The 12,483-nt window shown below is 37.6% G+C and overlaps 1 protein-coding gene and 1 non-coding gene across 5 annotated transcripts in view; both read right to left on the reverse strand.

Annotated features, from left to right (window-relative positions):
• Positions 1–12,483, reverse strand: part of MTDH (metadherin) — a 65,237-nt gene that overhangs the window by 20,491 nt on the left and 32,263 nt on the right. Inside the window, exons 5-8 of one of the 4 annotated variants that reach the window (XM_004697464.3) lie at positions 11,857–11,922; positions 9,986–10,222; positions 5,845–5,943; positions 140–264 (exon numbers count right to left, since the gene is read on the reverse strand). In XM_004697464.3, the coding sequence (XP_004697521.1) occupies positions 140–264; positions 5,845–5,943; positions 9,986–10,222; positions 11,857–11,922 (527 nt within the window). The remainder of the gene's footprint in view (positions 1–139; positions 265–5,844; positions 5,944–9,985; positions 10,223–11,856; positions 11,923–12,483) is intronic. The other 3 variants (XM_030887639.2, XM_030887533.2, XM_030887734.2) reach the window with 3 other exon arrangements.
• On the reverse strand, positions 10,949–11,081 carry LOC115868967. The gene has a single exon (XR_004045910.1). It is a non-coding gene; the product is annotated as a small nucleolar RNA SNORA42/SNORA80 family (small nucleolar RNA).

Raw genomic sequence — 12,483 nt, forward strand, 5'->3', positions numbered from 1 at the left:
CAGGGCAGAAAATAGAGCGATTACCATGCTCTTGAGCAACCGAGAAATGCCATCATCGTTACAAAAGCAGTAAATTCTTTCTGATGTCAATTCTGAAGTTGAAAGACTAAAACCATACCCCTCACCACTGTTGTCTTACCTTTTGGTCCTCAGGAATTGTTTCCTGGGGTTTCAGAAGTGCTGTTCTTTCTTCATCTACCCAATTCCCCCACTCTTCTGCGGGGGCATTCCAATCCGAGCTGGGATCAGCAGATGACAGACCATCTATAATTGAAAAGTGTTAATTAGGTAGCTACCATTTATACCATAAACTAAAATGCAAAAAAGAAAATGATCTATGTTGAATTAAAGGGTAATTTAAAATCTATTATTCTTCTCTTTCCCGAGTACATGTTAAAGGGCTAGAGAGCTCCCTACCCTGCCCCAAATAAAGTTAAAAACCTTTATCTAAAGTTAGCTAGGCATATAACATAGTTTATTATGCTGAATTTCTAATAAACTCCTGAAAATGTACAATTTAGCCTTTCAGTTCTACTCTTTTGTTTTCTTTGTTATGAATTTGCTTTTTTCATTGGGAAGCTATAACTTGGTCTAGGACTTGGTCCTTTAAACAAATTCATCAACTTATGACACAGTATTCAACCTGCTCAAGAAAGAATTATTACTCTAGACTTCAAATCTCTTCCCCTCCAGGAGGAAATGAATTCTACCCCCTTTTAGAACCTAACACTATCAATGGCTTGTTCTACTGTCAATCCACTGCCATCAAGTCAATTTTGACTCACAGTGGTTTCAGAACAAACAGCCTCATCTTTCCCCCACAATCTTGGGGTGAGCAGCCCCTAACAGCACTGATAGTGCCACTCATCAGATTGGTCCTGTCTCAAGAGATCCTGTGTACAACAAAACCAAATATCGCCCAGTCCTGCTGCCACTTTGTCAATATGAACAGAAGTGAAACATTGGGTTTACCTGGGCTGAAACCCAAAAACCCAAACTCAAAGCCATTGAGTCAGTGTTGACTCTTAGTGTCTCTGTGGGTTTCCGAGACTGTAACTGTTTATGGGGGTAGAAAACCCAGTCTTTCTCCCTCAGAGCTGCTGTGGTTTCAAACCATGTGGATTGAAGCCCAATGCATAACCACAGCTCTCCAAGACTAAAATGTAGCTCTAAAAATTAGTCCATCTTCTGTCCTCACATCATATTAAAAACAAAACCAAACACTGCCATTTGAGTCCATTGCAACTCCTAGTTACCTTACAGCACAGAAAAGAATTTCCCAAAGGGGTTCAGAGCCTGTCATCTTTCAGGAATAAAAAGTCTCATCTTTCCTGGAGCAGCTGATGATTTCAAACTATGACCCTTTCAGTTGTAGCCCAATATGTAACCCAGGTATATACAGACACACATATCCCTATATGTACTTATTATAGTCAGGCTTCATTTACAATAGCTTGTGAGATTAGGTTTTATTTCCAAATGGTTAACAAGTTGTCCTAACCCTGCTTAATTGAAAAATCAACTGTTTTCCACTAGTGTCAAATGCCATATATCATACTAAATTCTTTCGTGTATGTTAGTCTATTTCTGGAACTCCTATTTTATTATTCATCTACTCTTGGGATAGTGCCACACGCAACACACCTTTGTAATACAGTCAGTTCTCTGTATCCAGGGCTTCAACCGTGTGGATGTCACATCTGTGGCTTCAGTGATATGGAGACACCCCCCCAAAAAAGGGAAGGGGGTGCTAAAAAGTAATTAAGTGATCAATACAATCTCTTACAGGCTAACTCCTCTGCCCTTGAGTGATATGCAACCCTGTAGGGCAGAGAACTGCCCCATGGGGTTTCCAAGGCTATCAATCTTTACTGAAGCAAACTGTCTCATCTTGTCCACTGGAGCTGCCGTTGGGTCCCACCACCTGATTAGCAGCCTAATGCTTAATCCATCACTGCACCAAAAGCTAAGACCAAGTATAAAGTACTATTTAACCAGTATTTAAATTTTATTAGGTATTATTATCCTATGGGCTCTGGAACCAAGCCCCTGTGGATATCTAATTTGAGAATCTACAAGGGCAAATCTGCCTGCACTAATTACTCTTATTTTCATCATTATTTATTCAGGTGAATGCCGTTATCATTTTTTCTTAAAAGAATTATGATACACCCTAAGAAGATCTTTAAATCCCATGTTTTAGAAGAACACTTAATGATCTGGAAAAATCTTCACAGGAAGAAAACCAAAACACAAAAACTGTATACATAATCACAAATTTATATGCGACAAAGAAACTAAACTACAATAGAGCTTTATCTCATTGGTAGCACTGTAAAAATCTTATCTATTCATTCCTTATTAAACATTTACTATGTGCTAGGATCATTAAAGGCAGATATTAATATATCTATTATCTCATCAGTAGATGGCAGTTATACAAAATGATATCCCTACCCCCACCTCACGGGGCTCATAGTCTATTCAGGGACTGAGAAAAGATAAGGACACTGACTAAATTAAATAAAGAATGACAGATTCTGTCATGGGGCTGTGGGGCTAATCTAGAAGTCAGGGAGAGGTTGAAAGATAAGGATTTACCATCTAGTGGGTGGGTAATCACTGAACACATTAATTACAAGTGTAAAATGTATGACAAAAGGGGAAATCACTACTATTTCTAAATTTGTTATCATAAGCAAGTATCATGGGCGTTAGGCTCAAATACCGTATATAATCGCATGTAAGCCAACCCAAACATCTAATTTTACCACAAAAATTGCATTAAAAATGTGCTGGAAAACTTGGGATCAACCTGATGGCAGTGAGTGACTCCCACAAGATTGATCATCTCAGAAACCAAAGTGCTGTCCTACTAGGTTCTACTAGATGTCAGGAGGTTTGATTCTGGTGTATTTTGAAATGTCTAAGAAGCTGGTTTTCTAATATTAATGTATCAGCGATACATAAAACAGTAGCCACCATTTATTGAGCATTTACTAACTATCATTTGTTTTACATGTGTCTTTAATGCTTTGGGTGATCCTGTGAGATTGGTATTTGGCCTACTAGAAGCAACTTAGCCAAAGTCACATAGTTATTAAGTAGTCGAGCAATATTAAATTAGAACAAGCATGATTGTACAACTGCTGACACCAACATTTCCAAACCATTTTCTTTCTTTTTGAACTCTTTGGTGACAATGGTTCTAAGGCCCCAAACCCAGTGAGTGTGACTCATTCACTCAAGGTGTTTGGCCACAGCTAAGAAACTTTCATAACATAACACTGTCCCGTCCACACTCTACTACATACATGGATATATTTTTGCACATGTAAATATCTCATCACACATACATACATATATACATATATTCTTGAGTATAGTCTCTTTCACCTTCCCACACAACTGTTCGGCTTGAATGCCAACCTATGTATCCATTCCACTGGTATGTTATTGTGTGTTACATGTTTGTGTACGTAATAGTAGGAGAATAGTAACAGCAGCCAAGAACAGCACCAGTAAAACTTATGAAATATTTACTATGTACCAGGTACTGTTTTAAGAGCTTGATGTGTATAAATTAACTTAATCCTTTCAACAACTGAGGGGAAGGAAGGGAATGGGGTACAGGCCGAGATCTTGCAACTTGCCCAAAGGCAAAGGCAAGGGCCCTGGGTTTTAAAGCCCAAGTAGGCTATCCCTGAAGCCCATGATCTCAACTACTTTACTATGGGACACTCTTCAACTCAATGTGCTTTGTCTAAATCATGTCTATGGCTCAAGCCATGGAGCAGATGTATTAAGCCCACTGTAAAGGTAAAGCTAATATGTAATCATGCACTTTTCACATTCACTGACCACCAAAAACAGTCAATAAAGGTAAGAGTGCAGAAAAGAAAATTCGCTGGAAGATAGTAAAGAGGAGCTTTGGGTGAGCAAGACTGGCGAGATTGCGTAACAAATTTGAGAAAAGATGAAGGTGTTATTGCTATATTAAGTACAGCAACTTACAGGTATGCATGTGGGGCCTTCAAAAAGTTTATGGGCAATTTCCATTAATTCAATTTTTCCACATTTCTGAAACTCCCTTGTGTATGTATGTGTTTGTATATACACATATACATTCAATCTTTAATTTTAGCAGCCAATCATGTTTTGCATATTGAGAGTACAGGTAAAAGTGGAACTCTGTGTACAAGAGGGGAGGCCTGGAGCCATCTTCAGTCTCACCCTCATACCTGACATGCCTCGGTGCGATTTTCTTCGACTGCAGTCAGCACATCGATCCTTCTTCTTAAAGTAGAGATAGACTATCCCTTCCACCCTCTGAGAACAGTGCTTTTACCTTGCAATACATTGGACTTACAGGAGACCTTACAATACATAGTTTCCCTGTCCACCTAATACCTCATTAAAATCTCATCGCCAGTATAAGTGTCATCACTATCGACTACAAGTGACAAAGTCTATCCCACAGGAGATAGTATGTTTTAGCGCTCAGCCAGCACTTCTCCAACAGCCACCGCCCCCCCCCAATCATTTCCAATATCACTTCCCTTAACCTGTAAGAATATTGCTTCACAAGACCAATTTATCTATCAAGTCACAAGCTTACTTTTATGGTTACAATGATCACTTAGGTTACATAAACTATGTAGTGCAGTGGTTCTCAACCTTCCTAATGCTGCGACCCTTTAATACAGTTCCTCATGTTGTGATGACCCCGGACCATAAAAGGATTTTCATTGCTACTTCATAACTGTCATTTTGCTACTGTTATGAACTGGGTGGCCCCTGTGAAAGGGTCATTCGACCATCCCAAAGGGGCCACGACCCACAGGTTGAGAACCGCTGATATAGTGGTTTAAGAACATGAATCATGAAGCCAAAAGGTTTGCGTAATATACATCTAACACTTAACTAGCTGCATGGTAGGGGATAAGTTAATTCTCCTCATCCCTGTTTATTCTGTAGAGGGCAGAGAAAACTATCCCCAAAGACCTACACTGTAGAATTACTATGAACATTTACTAAAATGAAATGTAAAATGACTTAGCACAGTGCCTGGTATAACCTTATATTAATTATTATCACTGCTGAACACCAGTGTATGCAGCAGGTATGGAGCATACAATAGAAAAGGGTAAGTTCTTGTTATGGAGGGGTTCAAACTAATTTTAAAACAAAAGCACATTCTTTAAAATATTTAATTAATTTTAAATTTTATTTACTCTTTGAATGATATTTTTACTGACATCTTACTCATTCCAATACCAAAAGCACATTCTTAAAACAAACAAACAAAAATTAAACAAAGACCCAAATGAAAAATCTTAAGAGGCAGGACATGAAATGCCAAATAAAATAGTACAAAAGTGCTATAAAAATTCAGTAAAAATGAATAAATCCTGAGGTTTAGAATTATGAGGAATAAAACTCAAAACTTAAAACAACACAAGAAAAACACATAGAATGAGCTTTCTGAATATAAAAGGCTGTTTTTGTTTCCCTTTATTTTATAACTCATCTTTAACCTTAAGTTTTGAAAATTTGAATCCATTCTAATCGCTCAGTTATAACTAGGAGAAACAGAACACTCACTTAAAGCAAAATTTGAATCTACAAGTGCTACAGAACTACAAAAAAACTTTACATAATGCCTCATGAACTCATGAAAGTGAGTTTAGTTTAATTCTATGGGCATTTAATAATCACATGGTTGATATGATAGCACTATGAACTAAAAGGTGAGAAATTAAGATAAAAAAATAAAGTACGAATTCAGGGTACTAGAAAGAAAATTCTGAAATTAAAAAACTGATAATTTTGAAAAGGACATACTTAACCCAGACCATTCATCATCGATATAGGGTTGATTACGGCTAACATCCCACTGATAATCAGAAGTGGTAGACTGAGAAACTGGCTCAGCAGTAGACCCTTAAATGAAAAACGAATGCAATAAAATTAAAAGTGGAATATTTTAATGATGTTTCATAACAATAGTTCTTAAATTTGTACATGGAGACTTAAAAGTATTTTTCATTTCTCCTAAAAGGAAAAATTCAGACATTAGAATACGTAAAACAAAAGGCTAAACAGAAGTAGAATTGAGCATATTTTTAGACTAAGTACGATATTCACTTAATCTGAGTCATTTGATCAGAAATATATTTTTCCCTGGAACCAATCTGTTAGATTTTGTCTTTTGTAAGATATACTTCAAATTAGTTGTTTATAAATTTTAAGAAGCCAGGAGAGTTGTTTTTTTTAACGATGGCCCACAAGTTCCACGGCACGCCAACCCTGCAAGCTAAACAAACGTCTCCCACAATTATGGAAGGTAATCCTGACAATTCCTTCTATGCTAATTTTAAAGGACACAAATTCTTTTAAGTAATATTATAGTAGCTGATTAGCAATAATGCATCTTCCAAATGAATAGATGGTCAGAGTGCAGTTGCTGTGTGGGAGTCGATGTAACTTGAAATGGGCTGGGGTGAATATGGGAGTGTCAAACCGCATGCACCTTCACTCTAAGTGCTGAGCACACCAGTACTGCAAGAGTGCCATGACCCTAAAGGGAAGACAAGACCACCATGCCCGTCTGGGGCCACTTGACTTGCAGTCATGTTTCCCCCCACAGACGCTTTCTGTGTCCTCCAGAAAGCAGAACTAAGCCATCTGCAAATGGGAGTTTAAGGCCCCATCCCGTTTTAAAGCTTGCTTCACATGTAACATGTACTGTCATTTTCCACAAATAACACAGCCACATGTGCAATGCTCAGAAATGAGGAAGTGGAGTAAACCGCTCTGGCATGTCTCATGACCTTTCCAGAGAGAATCTTGATCTAATTCCCCCACGTCTCCCATATTACAGGTACATCCTATTGTTTGAGTAACTGCAATTGGCTACTTAAACATGGATAAAAATAGTCCAACAATGCTATTTTTGATAATGATTGTGCAATAAAGGTATAAATAAACCTTGGCCAAGAATTTATGCAACAAGTTTGGTAGTCTAAAAGGATCAGAAAATACAAAAATGAAACTGTATTTGTTTCTATTAATTTAAGTTGGTAATTTATTGCATTAGCTCAACAGTCGAATGTAAAAACTTGATCAGATTGACTTAGATAAAACCACAATATTATCTTAATATTTCAACTTGGGAAATAGGTTGGGACAACCCTAAAGGACAGAGAAGATTTTGAAATAGTAAATCCTAACAGTCGCAGAGTCTCTCATTTTTCTCCTGCAAAGCAGCTGAATCACCACTCTTGTGGTTAGCAATGTCAGGTCTGCGTATTTTTATAATTTTTATAATTTAATGTCTCCTAGTGTCAACTTAAAAATAAATTTGCGTAGATCGGTTATGAAAGTAACGTGCGTGTGTCAGGGCAGATGTGTGTTTTTAACGTAGTTAGCACAAGGGGAAAAAAACACTCCATTTGGGGAAAATATGGTACCTACTATTTATGCTGAACAGTGGTACTTGATGGTGATTACTTTTCCAGTTAGCAAGCACTAAAATTAAACATGGTTTTTGGTTAACTAAAGGAAAGACTATTTTCACATCCCAGAAACAGCAGAGTTAAGTGTGAGAGATGCAAAAGAAGCAGAATTCTGCTGAGAGGCATTCATTCCCCTGGCAAGATTTGTAGTGAAACCGGTAAGCCATGTACAGATGTAAAATGATGATAACAGTATTTAAAGATAACCTTAGAAATTAGAACCACTAACAGTAATATTTATTATTTACTGAATGCCTTCTGTTGGCTAGGCCCTTTATTTACAGAACAGGTAAATGCTTTGCCGATAGCCTGAAAACAGATAAGCCATGATGGGAGCAAGTCAATTTCCACCATACCTAAATACTTAATTGTCTACAATTGAACAATTACTTTGGGCTAGGCCACTGAACTTGGTACTTGATATTCATTATAATTATCCCTCCCAACTTAAATCTGAGGTTACAAGTCCAAGGTCCAGAAAAGCTAGTAATCGAAAGATTAGGGGTTCACATCTAAGAGACCTATCTGAACTAGTGGCCAAGTTCACTCCACTACACCAGGGTACCCTTTCCATCTTTTCAAAAGCATCCTTTCATCAGGATGAGTATTTAAGTAACACTCAAGAAATTCATGTACCCCCCCAATGAAATAAAACCCAAGACATCTTCTCAGTGACCCACGGCATATCTAATTTAATTTAATTCCCTTTCAATTTCAACAAAGGTCCCAATCTGTTCTGGCATAAATGTTAACCTGTGCCTCAATTTTATCAGCAGCTATATTAAGCAAGTACCATCTACTTCACATTCTAATTATGAAAATGCTACACAGTTTTTATATGTAATCAGTATGATTTCATAGAATGCAACTATTTTTTTGATTAAAAGTAAAGGATGTTTTATAGCATGGACATTTTTTTACTGCTGAAAATAAGGTTGCAATTTAGGGAGTACCTCCTTTTTCCAATCCAATGTTTATATTCTTGATAATTTTTGGACATGGCAGGGTATTTTTTGGGGGGAGGTGCTTATGAGCAGTATCAGTAAATGATCTAAATTTTACTAATTAAACAGGGGTCTTTCTAAGCTTAAAAGTGAGGCCAGAGTACAGTTTTGAAAAAAATCTACTTAACCACTAAAAACTTCATAGATTCAACTCTTGTCTCTAAGCCCAAAGAAAAAAACCAAGAAAAACCATCTCCTACAAGCAGAAGTATGTGTTTTAATACACGAGGAACTATACCTGGAAGGATAAAGCAAGGAGAGCCACGGGACAAATGGACAAAACCGCCAGCAATTCACACATGAAACAGAAACAATCAAGGAAAGTTGGGTTTGTGTGCATGCTGTTAACCAGAGTGACACGTAATTTTTCTATTATATTAGAGAAGATCTAAACTATAAAAATACACGAACCTTGAAAAGCATATGTAAAATGGGCAGTCATACTGATGCTGAGAGTACACATTAGGAGCACTCTCAGAAAATGCTTGGGTAAGATGTAATAAGAGTATTACAAACATTCATTATTTCCTTTAACTCAGCAATATCTCCCTTAAAGTAATAAATCCCCAGATAAAGGTTATTTATTGTAGCAAAAAATTAAAAACAAAAAGAAAAGTGCTTTCTCCAATAACACATGAATGATTAAATAAATTAGGCTACGCTTACACACTATATTATAGGACATTAAATACAAATATCTACTAGGAGTAAGGAAAATTCTTATTTGTAATGTTAAGAGGAAAAAGGAACATAAAGACACATCCAATTTGTTAAAGGGAAAATAAAAAGCCTTTCGCTGGGAGAAAACAAAAAATCCATACAGAAATATAGAACTAAGTTATCTGCAGGTGGTGTGAGAACAGTAGTTTTCCTCTTCTCTTTTTGCAGTTTCTCACATTGAACAGATTTCTGTTCTGTGCCTGGCACATGTGGGCAGGTGCATGTGCGCGTGTACACACACACACACACACATACACACACACACACACACACACACGACTTGCTTTTAAGTTGAAGGCCCTCAACAAAGACTTTCAATTACTCATCTTTATCTTTTAAATCCCAGCCAGGGATGGGGTTGGGTAGGGGGCATTCTGTGAAAATAGGTTTGGTAGACTGCAAAATATTGCACAAATATATGCTATAGCCTTCAATTTATAATGTTTATATAGTTCATGAGAACTGGTGGCCAGGAAGCCTGCTCATACACTACACTGAGTACATATGAGGGTACTCTGTAATGTCAGAGTCCTGACATTTGTTACCATTTTGTTTCCATTGTTCATTTTCACTTTGTTCCTACTATGTTTCAATCAAAGAATCTGAGTTATTTACGATCATTTTTAAATGGCCTTACTAATTTTCTTATTCGTAGATCTCTCCTGACCCCCACTTGCTGGAAAAAATAATAATCTACCAAACAAGCAATTTTAGGAGAACTTAAAATTTATTAACAGTTCTTACCAATGCCAGAAAATATTGAACGGTCACTCCAACTCCTGCCCCAGTCTTTTCCATTTGCGTTAGCATCTCCGGTGTCTTGACCCCAAGCGGATGGCTCGGTTTTCCTCTTGCTGGCAGACGCAGGTGGGACCGAGTTCCACTTCTCCTCCCCTGCACTCATCTGCGAGGAGAGTTTCACAGACTTTTCATTCCAGCCTCCTCCATTCACGGTAAGGTTTTCATTCAGTCCTGAAGAAACTTAAAAGAAGTAGTAAAAATTAAAAACTGATGTGAATCGTGGGTAAGGGGAGACTTTTTAGGACTACTTATGTATATTCATTACTCAATTTTGGCCCCTACTGTCCTGGTTTGTGCTTAAGTGCAAATTAAAACTGCTGAATTGAAAAAGGAACATGATCACCACGGAAGCCTTTTAGATAGCTTAAAAACTGGCAGGAGGGTTGAAGGTATTTATATGCACACATACACACAGTTATGTTTTCAATAGCAGAATGACTGACAACAGAGCAAACGGGAACGCACACATTCTGGTATACTCATGCTGGGACAATAAGAAGGGTTCGCCTTAGTTACACAGTTTTTCCTGTATTACATGAAGCGTCTGAAAGGTTGTGGAAAGATCCCATTTTCTTTTCATTCCATTTTCCCACAAGCTTTTTGATGTCTCCTTGTGTGAATGATTAAGACAGGAATTCTCAAACTTGGATGTACATTAAAATCACCTGAGAATTTCTTAAATTAAAATCTCTGGGGGCGGCACCCAGACATCAGTATGTAAGTGTATACACGCACACAAGCACACACACACACGCATCTGTATATGTACACTACACAACAAATGCTCTTTTCTTATATAGCGGGGCTTCAAAAAGTTCATGAAAGAATGAAATTGAAAGAAAATGTAATTTTCCCAAGAACTTTATGAAGCCCACTTGTATGTGTATTTTGTTTTTGTTTTATTTTCACTGTGCAACCCACTTCAGTGCCGACGCCCGTGGGACAGAGCCAGGCAATGGTTCGGGGTCACAGTTCGCTCTGGCACGGGACACTCTGAGAGGCCCATGGTGTCGGGCCTGCCTTCAATCCAAACCCATGCACTGTATTTTGTTTTTAGGGTTCCTAGAACATCGTAGTGCAGCCAGGACAAGAACCCCTCTGAAGATGAGAAGGTGCCGTTTCATTTCTAAGTTTATCACGATACTCGTGTTTAGGACAGGTAGACAAGTGTTTAATACAATCTTTATCATAACTGAGCAAATAGGAGGGGACTTCAAAAAGTGTGTAGAAAAACCCCAGTATCTTTTAATTCCATTTTTAAAAAAACACACAAAACCCGTTTTAAAGCCCCCTCGTATAAAATACCATGTTTGTCAAGGACGGCCTAAGTTTAGAATATTTATTGTGAAGCATTTCCTTATTTCTTAAATGTAGGCAGTTTACAAAGCTTATAGGTACCAGTCAAGCATGATATAGGATGTTTTAGCAAGGAAGGCATGCACCAGGAAACCCCCCACCCCACTTAATATACAGGGCTACATCTTTTATTTCATAAAGGCCCACTTAAGCCCAAATCCAAAAGGACCCTTCTCTATTGGCTTAAGGATCAAAATTACATACAAACTATTACTGGGGAGATAAAAAACACCTAGAAAATATCAGAGACTGTTAGAAAAGTGTGAGTAACTTTTCTTTTTAACTACTTTTCCAGAATCTCTGGGCAGTGATTATGATACTTTCCTAATGAAAAATAGTTAGTTCTGAAGTGAGCCCCCCCCCTCAACCTCATAATTTTCTCATGTTGAGCTAAGAGACATGTATAAAGTTTCTATTTTGATGGGCCTTCAATTTAAATTTTATGTAATTTCTCTCACCCTGAAGTGTAGAATCTCCTTTTCCAGACTTAAAGTTGCTAACGTGAATATTTAGATGAGAATCACCTGGTTGAAATAGAAATAAAATCTATTTAATACTAAATAGGCCACTGTGTATATGGAATCAAATCAGGAATAGCATACATATTAATTTTTACATACAATCTATACCAAATTGCTCCTGCACATGCTAAAAGATCAGATGGGAAAAGAGCCAGCTAATCCACCAGATAATTCATCAGGAAGTTAAGGACTGACTTCTGGATCATACTCTTAATCAACTAAGCTGCCAACAAATGGCCACACTGGCTCAGTGTGCACAGATTTGGCTGCTCTCTAGCTGTTTTAGCAAGACCCTTTAAAACAGGAACCAGGGAATTGTGCTCTGTAATTGGATTCAACTTTGCCACCCCTCAACAAGACCAGCTGCCTTTTCAACAATCCTGGAAGCAAACACATCAAACTTAAAGAACTTTGCCAGTATTTGGGACCAGGACTAAAGAAATATGGCAAGAAGTGAGAATATATGTTACAACACACACACACACACACACACACACACACACACACACACACACACACACCTCTAACACTAAAAAGCGTAATGATCACAATGTATCAAAAACA

This window comes from Echinops telfairi, unplaced genomic scaffold (genome assembly GCF_000313985.2).
Source record: "Echinops telfairi isolate 266 unplaced genomic scaffold, ASM31398v2 ScPeMD7_1;HRSCAF=3_0, whole genome shotgun sequence".
NCBI classification, from domain to species: Eukaryota; Metazoa; Chordata; class Mammalia; order Afrosoricida; family Tenrecidae; genus Echinops; species Echinops telfairi.